This window comes from Myodes glareolus, chromosome 8, assembly GCF_982192425.1.
Source record: "Myodes glareolus chromosome 8, mMyoGla1.1, whole genome shotgun sequence".
NCBI lineage: Eukaryota > Metazoa > Chordata > Mammalia > Rodentia > Cricetidae > Myodes > Myodes glareolus.
Genome location: NC_142033.1, coordinates 9,736,819 through 9,753,476, shown reverse-complemented (window position 1 = coordinate 9,753,476; position 16,658 = coordinate 9,736,819). Strand labels below are relative to the sequence as shown.

The 16,658-nt window shown below is 45.1% G+C and overlaps 1 protein-coding gene across 2 annotated transcripts in view; it reads right to left on the bottom strand.

Moving 5' to 3' along the window:
• Positions 1–387: 387 nt before the first annotated feature.
• Tmem150c (transmembrane protein 150C) overlaps positions 388–16,658 on the bottom strand; it is a 75,575-nt gene continuing 59,304 nt past the window's right edge. For both annotated transcript variants that reach the window (XM_048426596.3, XM_085691588.2), the window contains exons 5-8: positions 16,591–16,658; positions 9,125–9,252; positions 6,465–6,642; positions 388–2,533 (exon numbers count right to left, since the gene is read on the bottom strand). In XM_048426596.3, coding sequence (XP_048282553.3) covers positions 2,325–2,533; positions 6,465–6,642; positions 9,125–9,252; positions 16,591–16,658 — 583 coding nt within the window. In that variant the 3' untranslated portion in view covers positions 388–2,324. The remainder of the gene's footprint in view (positions 2,534–6,464; positions 6,643–9,124; positions 9,253–16,590) is intronic.

Here is a 16,658-nt window from a genome sequence, read left to right as displayed (position 1 = left end):
TCATGCTGCTGAGGTACCTTCAGGATGAGGCCTGGTTACCTCAACTACCAAGTGCTTAGACCTCCAGCCCACCCACTTCTGGGAGGTGGGAGGGGCAGTTGGGGAATGGAGGCTTATCAGCCCTGCTCCTGAACCGTGAACTGCAGATAGCTTCCAGGCTGAGGAACGCTGTGGGGAGCCAGGAGCCAGGAGAGCGGAATGCTCTGAGGGCAGGGAGCCCCTGGCCCTCCTTTCCTCATGCTTCTCTTCCGTTTGCCTGCCCCGAGCTATATCCATAATAAAACAGCAGACAGAAAGACAGTGTTCTGCACGCTGTTACCAGCCAACATGGCTATGCAGACACACACCCATGAAGAACTGTTAGTGGGACAAACAAGGAAGTCACAATTTTGCAAAAAAAACACTTTATTTAGTGGCCAGATCCCAGTGAGTGACACCAGACTTTGCTAGATCCTGCTAAGATGTGCTGTTACATATACTCCTAAGATAGCAGACAAGTGGGTCACCAAAAGCTGGTTAACTTGGAGTGTGTAGACTCCAAAAATAAGACTGTGTTTGTTCTTTAATAAAAATCTTTAAAATATAAAAAAGAAAATAAAAGAAAGCCCAAAGCAGTTTTAAACTGAGACATCACCCCATACTATTTACAGTAAGAACACTTACTGCCTTTTCGATAAGAACACTCTGCTGTGGGGGGCTCACATTCACCGCTGAGGGAGTCTCACCCTGTTCTCCTTCCTCCCCTTCCTCACTTGAGATGACTTCCATTCCCTGTCAGTCAGCTTCGAATGTCTTTGATACTCCTTACCTCCCTCAGAAACAACCTATTCAGTGGATACTTACAGTGCCAGGCACGGTGCTTTGGGGTGCAGATTTAGATGAAACAACATTTGAGCCCCTCCGTGGAAAGCTATACTTTGGACTGAATTTACAAAATTCTTCACATTATATCCTGGGGTATCCCAGACCCCTGTGAATTTTGGGATCTCTTGAGACAGTGCTCTTGGTCGGAGACATGGTGGTGTCGCCTGTGTCCTTGGCACACTGTTGGCACAAGGGATCTAGGATGACCTTGAACTCGTTTGCTTTAAATCTCACTTCTGAACTTGTAGTAGATGAGAGACCCATGTTCAGCATTATGGTTCTGTTTGTACCAGTGTGGTTTCGGGGAGGGCAGTGTTTTAATTAGCTTCTATAAATTCCAAATTTGAAAAGTCCTCAGACACTGAACTATAAAATTTGGAGAACACATCTATGTAAAAGTTCCCCCCTGGCAGGGATTTGCAGCAAGAATTCCAACCTTCTGTCTTTCCTAAAGCTCACAGGCACCCTCATACCTCCCCACCTCCACCCCTGTGCTGATTTCTTTGTGCTCCTTTGAGAATTCCCCCCCCTGCACATTTTTTTTCTTCAAACATAAAATCAGCCTGTAGGTATCACCCCCTGTCATATCTGAAACCAAAACAATGTTCTTGCTTTTGGTTCACATCTTTGTTCATGAGGCCTACAGACACCATGAGAGTTGTATTTAAAAAAAGAAAGAAAGAAAGAAAAAAGGCAGGCCATGAGCTATAAACCCAGAATTGTGCAGGACACAGCGTGGAAGCAAAAACTAAACCATGCCCTCTCAACTGTACCTGGTGCCATACCTGGCAGCCTATCCCGGTGAACGTTCAGAGTTGGAGATCTTTCTCAGGCAGAGTGAGCCAAGTCCAAATGGCGATAGTGGGTCTCTCTCCCGCTGTTCTCTGCATCCATGCTCCTTTCACTGGATCCATAAAACCGACTGCTGAACGGTGGAGAAGTCAACCTGGCGGCAAAGCTCTGCCCATGCCATCCGCAGGCCACAGTCACAGCCTCAGTGCAGTGTGCATCCCGACAGATGCTTCGCGGGTGTCCACAACTCCCCTGAGCTCACTCCAGGCCCTTCGGACCTGAAGGCGACTCCGGGAGTTGGCATCATTCTTATGGTACATCCCGTCAGCCTTACTCTGCTGGAGGAAGATGCCAGGTTCGGAAAGTGAAGATGAAAGGAGCAAGGCATACTGGGAGGGTGGGACGGGGAGGCGATCATGCACAAGCTTTCGGCTCGGTCGTGCATATTTTTTTTTTCAGTGTGACAGCGTGTATTTCCACACATGAGAGCTTGTGCTTGTTCATGAATGAAATAACCCGCCCTGAAAAGCTCTTTTGGCAAATGTGGCCACGAATATGTGTCTGCGGATGTGAACATGTCATGAGGTGATGTGTCAAAGTCCTGTGAGTGTATCCTCCTGGCCCCTCCCTGGTCACACCCACTGCACCCCCAAGGACAAACTGATGGGTTACACCTGGTCGGTCTGATATTCAGAAGCTTCTGACAGGCTCTCGGAGAAGCTCAGGAAATTCTCCTGGTACTCGGAGCACACGATCTCGTAGCGGTAGTGTCGGAACTCCACGGCCAGGGTGCCGAAGTACAACAGGAAGCACATAACGAGGCCCCACTGGACCCGGGCTGCGTACATGTGGATGTCTTGGGCCATGAGGATGAAGTCTGCGGAGCAGCCGTCAAGGAAGGTAACCAGACATCAGTCTCCCCATTACCAGAGCCACACTCATAAGTAAGGTGGCAGGTCGAGCTGAGAGCTGGTGTTTGCATGTGTTATTAGACATTATTGATCTGTGTGCTGTGCCAGGCTTATTTCTAGATGCCTTCACAGAAAATCCCCCCTAACCCTCCCAGCGATCCTATCACCACTGACAGTTTTAGAGACCTTCAAGAAACCAAGGCAAAGTAGGCAGCTTGCCTGAGGTCATTCTCACACAGGTTTGAATTGGTGGGCATGCACAAACACCTGGGCCACGCCTCAACCACTGAACTCTGCACCCGGACTAAACGTGAGTATAAAACAGACTGTCTCTCTGATGAGCATTTCACATCACAGCTATTCCATACAACAGTCTCCTCTTCGCAAGACTAACAACGTGACCCCTCCGCTCTTCTTTTAGGCAATACTGTATAGGCTAGTCTTCTTCCGGGTCACACCTTAAAACCTGTGACCAGATGAAGAGAAGCAACTTAAAAAGGCTTAGTGAGCTGTCTATGCCTGTAACCCCAGCTCTTGGTCACCTCATCCACCCACGAGTGGTGTGTGCCTGTAACCCCAGTTCTTGGTCGGGGAGTGGGGGGGTTGGAGGCAGGAGAACCCAAGGCTCATGGATAACATCTATATAGTGAGTTCGAGGTCATCCTGCACTCTGTGAGAACCTGTCTCAAAACGAAAAGGTTCACAAAAGCAGCAGGGGACAAAAGGACTAAAAAGGGGGTTAATACGATCAAAATACATTATATATACATGAAATGCCATAATGAAGCCTAATATTTTTTTAATTTTAAAATTAAATTGATCAATTTTATCTTACATGTGAAGAAGTATACATCTTACATGATGTACATGTATGTATGTACACCATGTCATGGTCAGAAGAGAGTGATGTAGCCCCAGGAACTGGAATTATGAATGGTTGTGAGCCACCACGTGCATTCTGGAAACTGGACCCAGGTCTTCTGCAAGAGCAGCCAGTGCCCTTTACCACTGAGTCATCTTTCCAGGCTCCTCTAAGCTCATTATTACATTCAGTTTCCAGCACCCACATGATGACTCAGAACCATCCATAATTCTAGTACCAGGGGATGACTCTTCTGACCTTCGAGGACACCAGGCACAAACGTGGTGCACATAGAAGCAGGCAAAACAGTCACACAACTAAAAACAAATAAATAGAAAACTTTTAAAAAGCAAAAGAATCACAAAGTCTAATAAAAATCAGGGTGGTCTCATTCCTAAAAGTATATAAACCTATAGAAAAGAAATGTATGTATGTAATACATAAGTGTGCATGCACATACATGTACACATGTGATTGTGTGTGTGTGGAAGCCTAGGAGCTGAGAAAAGAGCAGGAAGTCCATAGCATATTCTAGTGAGCTATGAAGAGTCTGAGAACCAAAAACATGCATTTAGAAAAATGAGATACGTCCCTAGACGTATCTGAGAACATATGTCTGTGCTCTGTCTTTAAATTACAGACCTATAATCTCCAGGGACTTTAAGAGAGTGAAAGGACAGGTGGAGCTGCGTCAGGCATCTTTGGTCTCTCTCTCTCTCTCTCTCTTTTTTTTAATTTATTTATTTATGTATACAGCGTTTTCCCTACATATATGCTGCAGACCAGAAGAGGGCACCAGATCTCAGTACAGATGGTTGTGAGCCACCATGTGGTTACTGGGAATTGAACTCAGGACCTCTGGAAGAGCAGTCAGTGCTCTTAACCTCTGAGCCATCTCTCCAGTCCGCATCTTTGGTCTCTTGACCGAGCCTAGACCCAGGAAACCCAGATAACTAGCTCATGCTTCCAGCTGCAACACGATCAGAACTATTAGCTGTCACCCGAGAGTCACTGCAAGTCAGCACACATTCTAACTGAGGGTGGAAAATATCACCAGGGCCGTGTTAGCTCACTGGGGAAATGGCAGCTTTGATTTCTTTGATCATATTTTATCAGGTCGCTACAATCTTTGTGATCCTGGACAAATTAACCTACCCCTGACTCTCCACCCGTGATTAGTAGAAACAATACATTTCAAGTGCTTAGGCTGATGGTTAGACACAGCAAATGCTCAACAAACACTGCTGGTTACGATAACAGAACCGTGTGACTGTTAACTGTGCTTGATCACCTAAGAATCATGACCCCCCCGCCCCTTCCGGTTTCCAAGGAGAGCCTGTGTGAGTAAACACGGGTACTACAGGTGTAGACAAGGCCTGAGCCATTCTTCCTAATTTGCTAGGTATGAATCTGCTGATTTTGCTTTTCATCTGCCGTCTGGGTAACTGACGTGTGGGGTGGGGTGGGGTGGTGGCTAGAATGAGAAATGCCAACCCTAGGCTCCTGTATTGGAGAACTCCATCCCCAGTTGATGGCTCTGTCTGGGAAGCTTACGGAGCTCTCAGAAGATGGAGTCTTGCCCCAGGAAGTTTGTTGCTGAGTGCAGGCTTTGAAGATCTACAGCTTTGCCTGCTTCTGTTCTCTCTCTGTTTCTTGTGTATGGATGAAAATGTGAGTGGCCAGCTTCCTGCCCCAACCATCATGCTTCCCCGTCTGTGGCCATGCTTTTCCCACCATGATGGACCCTAGCCCTCAGACTCTGTAAGCTAAAACAAACCCTGTTATCTTCTAAGCTGCTCCTGGTCAGGGCATTTTATCACAGCAACAGAGAAGTGACCAACACAGATGGAAACTGGCGACTTTTACCGGATCAGGTTCCTGTGATGTCACTGAGCCCCGCGCCAGCTAGCAGGCTCTTTGGGACTTGTCTGGGCTTTAAGGGAGCAAGACCTTTCCCTTCTGCTTGTTAATGTGCAGGTGAACGGACTATAGGGTGTGAATGGGGTCTGAACCATTCTTTCCCAGTTTACTAGGAGTAAAAACTGGTTTTCAGCCAGCTCTTCTTTGCCTGTTCTCCATTGGTTCAAACAAACTCGGAGGGAAGAAAAGAAAATGAACAGCAGTTCAAAGACCCTCATATTTATTCAAGAAGACTACGCACTGTAGGTAGTCTAGTTCCTGAAATTGTTCTCTAGGAAGATTCATAATCCTGAAAGATATAAACATTTGTCCTTTGACATTCATGTTAAGGCTAACAAATGTCCTAACTCTAATAGGACTTAAAGTCATAGACCAATTTTTTTTAAGATGACAAAAAAACCCTACAACACTTTTTTTGGACTTTTTGTGCCATGATTTTCATAAATGGAATATTATATGACTGGAGACAGAATTATGACACTTTCCCCCTAAGCCAAAAGAAGCCTCAGACATCAGAATCTGCTTTAGTAGTTTAGTTTGCTGTCTCTCTTTGGCTTAAAAATCTGATCTTATTGTTTTTTAAAATTAATTTTAACTTACTTTTATTTTTGAGGCAGGGTTTGATGTAGTCCAATGTGGTCTTGAACTCATCATGTAGCCAAGGATGATATTTTAAACTCCCAATTCTCTTGCCTTCACCTCCCAGGTTCTGGGATTATGACTATAGTCCACCATACCTATTAGTTTTTATTTATTCATCCTTAGAAGACTTACAAGTATGTATGGGCACCCCTAGTGTGCCCAGTACCTGAGGAGGAGAGAAAAGAATGTTGGATCCCCTCTATTTGGAGTTGCAGATAGTTGTGAGCCGCCATGTGGGTACTGGGAATCAAAGCCCTGCCGTCTGCAAGAGCAGCCAGTGCTCTCGACCACGGAGCCACGTCTTTAGCTCCTGGCTATCCATTTTCAAAGTGATGGCTTCATTATGGCATGTTGGTCTGACGCTCTTTGATCTGACAGTTTTCCCACACCCAAGGAAGGGTCATAGTCTCGTCTTCGTCATATAAAACTTACCTGTGTCCTACTGTCCCTGGCAACAAGCCTTCAAAGGATACACAGGACTACACAGAGCGTGATGACAGCCGACAGAACAACCCGAGGAATCCCAATTCTCCGGCCTTCATTCTTGATGTTGACCTTGAGTGTCAAGGCGGCCTGGATCCAGCAAGTCAGTGTGCCAAACCCAAAGGTCAGGGATGTCCCCACATTGTGGATTTGTTCATCATTTGTGAGCTAGGGAACAGAGAAGCTATGAGGAGACTCATTCTGAAATTGTGTAGATGGATGAAAAATATAGCGGAAAGATGGGAGAAGAACTTCTCGACAGCAAGGCCAGAGAGCTCAGAGAAACTAGACTTTTTCATCTCCACTCTCAAATGGTGAAAATCTACAGAGGGGGCAAAGAAACAGTTTTCCCGGAACTTAAAAACATTTGTTTAGGAAACCCTGCGAGAGGCAGGGATCTATTTCCTGAATTTGTTTGCTAGAAAAAGCTTTTAAGGAAAGGAAATGAAAAAGCAGGAGATTACATAAAAAGGGAAATGTCAAGTTTCTATGGGCACACACCCCAGACGCAGCGTTCCGAACTGAGGGAATGAAGCTTGGGATGCGGCTGCGTGCTTACTGACAATCGCCAGTTCTGGCCCAGGAAGATTTGATGGGCACATCGTGATACCCCTGGGGACAATCGGCCTGTCCTTGGAACTCAACCTACTCGGTGTTAACAGGAATTCCCTGGGTCTGTTTTCCTATAGTAATAAAGAAAATGGCAAGCTCTGGGTGTCAGCCAGAGTCCCAGGCCATGAAGAACTGGGTCTGAAGAGCCACACTCAAGGCTTCTGCAGAGTTCGACAACCGAGGCTCTTGCTATTGCAGTTGGTTGTGAGAGCTGTGAATATTCCCCGAATCATTACCTAGCCGTTTTACAAAAGGCACCTATCGCTAAAAACTCCTGAAATCATCTGCATTTTAACTGCACACACAAAAGTGAGACCTGCTTTTAAGCTGTGGTGAAATATTATCTCAGAACTTCATTACCATCAGCCGTGGGACTGTGCGGCCATGTTGCTGTAGTGCTGTATCAAATCAATACACTTTTCTTTATAATTTTCCTATTGTTTTTGGTTGTAGCCCCTGCCCTTTGCTAGGAAGACACTTTCTCCCTCATAACTCAAAAGCTATATTTTCAAATTTTATTTAAAATAATGACTTTTCAAGCTAAATTTCACATCCAGGAAATCAGTCTCTCATATCAAATGCCACCCGTTTCATTTACCATCAGTCCTTTACCTGCTTTTAAGATAGGTAATGCCGTAGTCATAGGGTTCAAACCTTTATAAATTAATAAAGAGGGGCAGCGACTGAAGCGATTCTCATCCCATCCTCCAGGGGGCTGATTATCGCACCCGCGACAGGCACTCCAGTCTTCATATCGAGTGCCACCATTCATAGCTTTACATTTGGTCATTCTCCAAGACTACCCACTTCCGGGTTCTCCTAGGACTGTAGGAGGAAACATGCACTTCCTATTCGTGGACGCTCAGAGCCCTGGTGCAGCGAACAGGATTTATTTTCAGCTGTGCCTACATGAGCAGCCCAGGCAGGCAGCGCAGGACAGGCCACCACCATGATCTCAGCAGCAATCTCAGTAGACACGCCCTTGCTGATTGATCATCCTAGGCAGTATGCTCTAAGGACGCAGCTTTCAGGCTATCCAGCTTGATCTGGAATGGGAATGCCAAACAACTCACAATGCAAAACATGTTTGCTACCGTGTGCCAAGGTGAAGTCTTGAGGAATAGATGGTCCTGGTTTCATGAATCAGTAAGAGCGAGGGTTAAAAGGAGAGAGAGATGTAGAAAAGCCATGAGCGTGTTTTGGTAAGAGAACAACTAAGCACTCACTAGAATGCAGAGCGTCTGGAGTGCCTGTGGCATTTGGGGTTCATTCGGCAGATGGGGGAGGGTCAGACCTATCTCTTTGTTTGCTCATGAGAAGTTTGTAGCAGGGAAGGGTGGACTACAGTGTGCAGTGAACAGAGGCAGGGAAATCATCCAACTATGGAAAAAGATGAAGTCATTCAGAACAAGGGGAAAATGAGGTATTGGCAAAGCAAACCACTCTTCCGGGTATGCTCCTGGGCTTCTGAGTTCTAGGAGGATGAACCAGGGTTTCTGGAGAAGTTCTGGGCTTTCCCTCTTGACTTTCATAGAAACGTGTTATTCCGACATGCGTGCTTTCATCAAAGACGGCTAGTCAGTGTTTAATTATCAAGAGGCAGTGATCTTAGTAATTTTCTGCAAGAGCATACTGGGATATGATTTATGATGAAGAAGAGCGTGAAACACTCTGTGAAGACATCCTTTTAGGAAGCTCACGGCTGGGCTGCTCTAAGATAACTCCCAGGTCGTCACGCCATCTGCATTGGCAGTTAGCACTCGCGCATCTGACGGGAACAGGCGTGGCGACCCTGAGGGTAATGGATGTGGAATCAAGGTGCAAAGTGTTTGTTTCTGAGTTCACACAAATTCTACGGGTCACACGGAGACGGTACCTTAGGCTGCAATAACTTAGAAGTGGATAATCTTTCCAGTGTTTGTTTCTGAGTTCACACAAATTCTACGGGTCACACGGAGACGGTACCTTAGGCTGCAATAACTTAGAAGTGGATAATCTTACCAGCATGAGAGGGAGGCGGAAAAGCCAAAGGAAGTACCTGGAAGTTACCAAGCAAGGTCATTCCAAAGGAAGCCAGACACAGTGCCACCAATCCACTGATATTCAGCCACGGGTTTAAAACCTTTGGTTTCAGCTGGATGAAGCGCAGAACAGCTACCACGAGGGCTAGGAATAAAACAAATCTTAAAATTAAAGAATGTAAGTCATACGCCTAGATTAAGGCAGAAGTCTAAAACCATAATGTACAAATACATAAATAATAAATAAACAAAGACCCATTTAAAATCTTTTCTGAGACAAGGACTTGCTATGTAGCCCAGGCTGGCCTAGAAACTCGGTATGTAGTCCAGGCTGGGCAGGAACTCAGTGTTTAGTCCAGGTTCAAATTCAGGATCCTCCCCCCCTAGCCTCCTGAATGCTGGGATTACAGACATGAGCCACCATGTATGGCTCTCATAGATCATCTTTAATCTTACCACAGAAAAGTTTTCTTCATTCTTCGATTTTTTTGAGACTATAATTATGTCATTTTCTCTTTCCCTTTCCTCCCCCCAAACCCTCCCATATACACATACCTACTATCTCCCAAACTCATGGCTTCCTTTGTTCATTAATCACTGTTAGACATATAGATGTATGAACACGTACACTCATGTACAGTCCTAAATGCATACATACAACCTGCTTGCTCTGTATAATGCTACTTGCATGGCTGACCATTTGGTTTCCCGGCTGACCATTTGGTATTCGATAACCAAATCATGTCCTTTTTCCTGGGCTCTCAGAATTCCTCAGTTGCCTGCAGTTCTTGACAGACAGACAGACAATGCTCAAAGAAACTTTTCATTCAATGCTTAGACTGTTCAGATGCCTTATTATTCTTAACTTTTGGGGAATCAGAGGGGACATGCCACAACCAGGCTGCACGTGACCCTTCAGCGGGACGAGGACGACAGCCTTGCTAGCAGGGCTGTCCTCAGGGTTTTCAAAGCAAGGCTGGCAAAGAACAGACTGGACTGGGGAAGTCCTGCAGAGGCAGGGCACCGAGCAGAGGAGACAGGGGCAAAGAGCATGGCTGTGGTTTGCTGATCAGTCACCTTCGGCTTAGAGCAGTGTTAGGACAGAAAGGGCAGAAGACACGGGGAAGAGGCCAAGGTTATCACATCTGGATAAACCAGTGGGTACCTGCCACTCCTGGGCAGAAGACACGGGGAAGAGGGCAAGGTTAGCACATCTGGATAATCCAGTGGGTGCCTGCCACTCCTGGGCAGAAGACACAGAGAAGAAGACAAGGTTAGCACATCTGGATAATCCAGTGGGTGCCTGCCACTCCTGGGCATTAATTATTAATCAGGCATTTAAAAAAGTACACTTTAAAACAGCAAATTGAGAATAAAAAAGCAGAATAGGGGAAGTCAGATTTCATACTCCGCTTCTAATAGAGAACTTAGGGACAGTCCACACTCAAGCTACTAGCCTAAAATTCACCTTTTATTATTTAGTGCAGAGATATTTTGTATGTGTGGGCATGCATACACATACACATATATATAGTTAGCCTACACATGATGAAAGATAATTGGCAATTAATTTAAACCATATCTACCTATAAGGGAATGTAATAATGACTACCTATGACTATTTTGATACTATATTTCAGCAGAAAAGACAAAATCCCCCCATTTATATAGCAATTAAATTGGAAATTATTTACTAAGGGTTTAACCTTGACGCCAGACCTTTGTCTCTCTAGCCATCCACACGTTTGCATCTCGCTGGTTACTAGATTTCACTGTGTCACGCTCTGACACAATGGGAATAAAACATGATTCATATCTGGATTTTGTAATCAAAATGTGAATAAACCATGATTTACAAAACTGCAAAGTATTCATTCTAATATAACTTTTGATGCGTGTCCCAGCCAAGGTCTATGACTGATCAGAGAATAACTACATTGACAAGAGTTCTCCAACCAGTATCCCTGGAGTCACACTGGAGGTCTACTAACCACAACTGTATCCTGTGGGACGAGGATGAGCGTGATGCTGTATTCGTTTGTAGGCCGTGAGCCAGGGGAGGAGGAAGTTGGGAGAGCGCCAATTACAGGGGAGCTAATAAAGAAAGCCTGAGATGAGGACCAAGGGGGCTCAGCACAGGACCCCATGGGGACACTTGCTAATTAACACTGTATGATGCCCCGGCAGGAGGGCAGAACACAAACATAGCGCATTTGATCTCTAAAAGACAACAAGCAGAAAGTACTTCCCTGGGAACTCTGTTGGGCATTTAAATTTGTGGGACATAATGTTCTAAAACTTTACCCTAAACCCAGGCCCCAGTATGACTCCTCACATGGGCCCACCTGACAGCCTGTCTCTCCCTGCCAGCAGGGAGGATTTGAGTTGCTTCAGGCACTATGCATGTCTTGCTACTGGAAGCAGTATCTTCCTTATTAGGGATGCGGGTGAGAAGCCGCTTTCTCACAAACAAGCCTGCTTGACTATAATAACTTCACCCAGCTTCAACAGTGATATTCTAAACCCCGAGCTTTGCCCTTTTCATCCACCAACTCTATACTAATCAGGTGAGAGACAGACCCTCCCTTTAACATGGAGCCTGGTTAGAAAGCTGGAACTAACGAGGCTTTGGCTTCAACAGAATTTATGACCTTAATCTACCTCCAGGCAAATTATCAAATTTTCACCAAATAGTGTTTATGTTATAACTTTGTAAAAGTAATTTCTAGGAATCTGACCATTTCAAAATCATCTTCATAGTATATATGTTGACCTTTTCTCAGCACAGGCACTTTCTGACCAATTAATCCACTTAAAACTTTAAAAAAAATATTATTTTTATGTGTTTTGCCGGCATATATGTCTGTGTACCACACATTTGTAGTACCTGCAGTGGTCAGAAGAGGGCGTCAGACTCCCTAGGATGGTATGGTTGTGAGTCACATGTGGTTGCTGGGACTTGAACCCTGGTCCTCAGGAAGAGCAACCAGTGCTCTTAACATCTGAGCCTTTCTCCAGCCCCTGCTAGATTAATAGATATACTTTTAAGTTTCATTAAAAAAAAGTTTTTTTCTAATCACACCTTTAATCCCAGCGCTTGGGTAGATCTCTGTGAGTTTGAGACCAGCCTGGTCTACACAGTGAGTTCCAGGACTGCCAGGGCTATACACAGAGAAATACTGTCTTGGAAAAAAAAAAAAACAAACCAACAACTAATAAACAAAACAAAAACCCAAACACAAACTTATTCTAAAACTGTTAATACAAATCTAAATTTATTACATCTTACTAAGATTTAAAAAATTTCAATTTGGGGCCAGTGAGACGGCTTGGTAAAGACACTTGCCACCAAGTCTGATGACCTGAGTTCAATCCCCAGGACTCACATCATAGGAGAAAACTAACTTTTAAATGTTTTCCTCTGGGGCTGGAGAGACGGCTCAGAGGTTAAGAGTACTGGTTGATCTTTGGAAAGGTCCTGAGTTCAATTCCCAGCAACCACATGGTAGGTGGCTCATAATCATCTGTAATGAGATTGGATGCCCTCTTCTGGCCTGCAGGCATATAAGGAGAACACTGTATATGTTGTGATAAACAAATAAATCTTAAAAAAAAAAGAAAAAGAAAAAGGAGTTGTCCTCTGACGGCCACACATGTGACATATCACCTCCCCGACACAGACTCCTCAGTAAGATGTAATAAACTTAGATTTGTATTAGTAGTTTTAGAAGAAGAACTTTTGTTTTGTGTTTGGGTTTTTATTTTGTTTGTTGGTTGGGTTTTTTCAAGACCAGATTTCTCTGTGTGTAGTTCTGGAAGTCCTGGAACTCACTGTATAGACCAGGCTGGCCTCGAACTCACAGAGATCCGCCTGCCTCTGCCTCCTGAGTGCTGGGATTAAAGGCATGCACCACCACTGCCATGTTAGAAAAACTTTAAAATCTACCCCTCTGCTATTTTTCGTCTATGTAAGTTTTTTGTTGTTGTTGTTGTTGTTTTTATCTGGGTGTCCTCTATCTGATCTTCTTCTCTATTTTAAAAAGAACACAGATAGAACACTGCTGACTTTTAACAATGAAATGTTTAAGATGTGATTCGAGTTTTCAAGTCAGAAACTGACAGCAGCGTCTCCCCAGCCCAGTCCTAAGTTTTGTTTTGCTAGTTTTACTGTATATGCATCAATGATTCCTATTCATGGCTGTGGTAAAGCAAGCCAGCCAGGGAGTTTTGGCTGCAGGAGGGAGGCGGCCACGTCAGGTGACCGAAAGCACTTAGCTATTAGCTTTGCCCTCACACCCTCTCCAGGGCAGGGGAAAAACATTCCTTTCAGCACATTGTCTTAGGTCCCTCCCCCCAGCGGAGAGGAAAGGTACATTTAGGATGAAGAATGTAGCTAATTCTGTGAAGAAAATAACCGAGCATTTAATCTTTGATTAGTCTGTCAAAAAGATAAAAGATCTTTGCTAACTAATTTTAATAAACGCCACATGGACTCCTTTTTAGACTATAAATTACACTCTATTCGACTGTCAAAAACAGGGACCTGTAAGCAGTGAAGGCTATTTTCAGAGGCAGTGGGAGAGTGTGAAGTGATAGCCTGAGGTCTACCAGGGACCGGCCTGGGGAGAAGAAAGCGCCCGCCATATATAGCAATAATCTTTAGTGAGAAATGGATTCTTTGCCACTCCCAGAGTTGATAAATAGGTAATTGCTGCTTTGCTCTCACTGAACACTAATCTTAATCAGTTTTGTGTCTACCAGATGGCATCAAACATGATGAAAGATAATAAAGACTGAGCACTGGCTGCTGCGGTACCTTCCAGCAAAAGCCGGTAAAGGCTTAATTGCTTCTCGGTGGAGCGGGGAGCGCTAGAGAATAAGACGATGATGAACGTCACCTGGAAGAGGGGCTCCGCTCACGCTGCCTGTCTGCAAGCGCTTTTATAATTAGTTAATCACAGGCTGTGATGATGTAAGTTGGGAAGTGTGCAAACTGGCTGTTTTTAGATCCTATACCAAAGACTACTGGGAAATAGCAGTTTGTCCATAGAATATGAAGGAAACAACGTGGAGTTTCCAGCACGCTCGCAGGTTTCCTTAAAGCCCCATTGAGGACAGTCTGCAATGGCGTTCACGTGAAGGCAGACTCCTGTGTGCTGTGATCAAAAGAAGCAGTGTTTAGAGGGCACTCAGCTGTGGCCCTGGAGTGGAGATCACTGCTGCTAATGTTCGCTTTGGGTCCTAGGGAATGCCCGGCGCAGAGGTTATCAGCCTGTAGGCCCCTATGCCGTGATTGCAGAGCGTCTGGGAAAGGCCCCAGCCCTGCAATTCAAGTTCGCTCTTGGGGCTTTATTCTCTGTTAACTGCGTGAATTCGTTAGTAGCCACTTAGACCACGGTGGCTACTAACAAATGAATGCACTTACCGGGTTATATTTACCTACTTATTTGTAGGCAGAGGCTTTCTATGTAGCCCAGGCTGGCCTGAAACTCACCACGTAGCTCAGTTCAGGCTGACCTTGAAATCAGATATCCGTCTGCCTCTTGACTTCTGTTTTCTGGGTTTAAAGGTGCATGCCAACACACCTGGCTTGGGGGGGGGTTAGAGGAGCAGGTGTCAAGAGAAGGGTAAAGGAGTGTAAGGCTGGTAGGAGACTGGGAAGATGAATGCTAGCCACACACTCTGCTTGCTGCTGAGTGCTGTGTCCTTAGACCCTGTGACCATCTGAGACGCGAAAACCCTGGTGGTCAAGGGCAGGAAGGAATGCCCTTTGACCCAGTGATCCAGCGTCATGACTTTCTGGTGGTTGTGGGGCAGACACTTCCAGGTTAGGAGACACCTCAGCAGGAAAGGCATTGACAAAAACATGCTTAGCTCCAGGGCAAAACTTTGTGAACTTCAGGGAAGTCCTCTTCAGAGTCTCTCAGATTGTTCTTTGTATTTTTCGTGGTTTGAGCTTTTTGGACCAACCAAGACTCTACCCATGTTGCATCCTGGGCTAACAATCTTCCAGTGAGTTTGCTAAGTCTTCCTTTCCCTAAAGTAAACATTTTCTCAAAGTCCACATGGGGCTGGGGAGATGGCACAGCAGTTAAGTGCACTTGCTGTTCTCGCAGAAGACATGGTTTGATTCCCAGCACCCAGGCTGTGGCTCACAAATGTCTGAAACGCCAGTTCCAGGATGTCTGACACCTTCTTCTGACTTCCATAAGTTCCAGGCATGCAAGTGGTACACATACATGCATGTAGGCAAAAGTCATATGCATAAAATGACAATATTCTTCTTTTTCTTTCTTTCTTTCTTTCTTTCTTTTTTTTTTTTTGAGACAGGGTTTTTCTGTGTATCCTTGGCTGTTCTGGAACTCACTCTGTAGACCAGGCTGGCCTTGAACTCACAGAAACCCCCTGCCTCTGCCTTCCAAGTGCTGGGATTAAAGGCATGCACCACCCTACCTGCCTAAAATAAATAAAATTTTAAAAAGTATACATGGCTCTAACTCAATGCTTGTGAGATGCAGGCAGGAGGATCAGGAGTTTAAAGTCATCATTACATAGTCAATTCAAGGCTAGCCTGGGCTAAATTAGATCCTATTTCAAGAAGAACGAGGAGGAGAGGGGAGGAATAATAATAACAATAACAACAATAATAATATAATACACACAAGGCTGGGGATGGGGTTCAGTTGGTTGAATGCTTGCCTACCATGCCCAAAGCTCTGGATTTGATCTCCAGAACCATAGAAATTGGGCTTCTGTTTTACCTTGCCTGCCTAAGGCACCTGATTGGTCTAGTAAAAAAGCTGAACGGCCAATAGCTAGGCAGTAATGGGATAAGTGGGGCAGGCAGGCAGAGAGAATAAGTAGGAGGAGGACTCTAGGCTGGAGAGAACAAGAGGGAGAGAGGAGAACAAGGGAAAGAGACAGCAGCCACCAGACAGACATGGAGTAAGATATACAGAATGAGAGAAAGGTGAAACGTAGATGAGGGGAAACAGGTTAAATTAGGTTATAAGAGCTGGTGGGACAAGCCTAAGATAAGGCTGAGCATTCATAACTAATAATACGTCTCCCTGTCATGATTTGGGGGCTGGTTGGTTGCTCAAGAGAAAGCCTGCTACATCTATCTTTGCCAGGGAAGGAATAAATAAGGCGTCCTCTTTAGAGCTACCATGTGGCATCCTAATACCATCTCAACAAGATTTCATGACATGTGAAATATATTATCTCACACAGCAGAAGATAAAGTTCCAAGTATGAAGAACCAGATAAAGATGGCAAAGGGAAGAGGGCTGGGAAGGAGGCAGGGGATGCACAAGGATTTATGATGGCAAAGGGTCATTAGAACAAACACCTGCCTTCAGCATCCTAACACAACACGATACTAAATTGTTAGCCAGGTCCCCCATTGTTCTGGTGTGGCTTCAGGAGGATTTAACACAGAAATGGAGCAGAGCCCATGCAGCACCGTTCCTGCCTGTCTTACCTAGGAAGGCGGCCATGTTCATTACTTGGCTGAACACACAACTGGCGGGAGGATCATCGCCTGCAAAA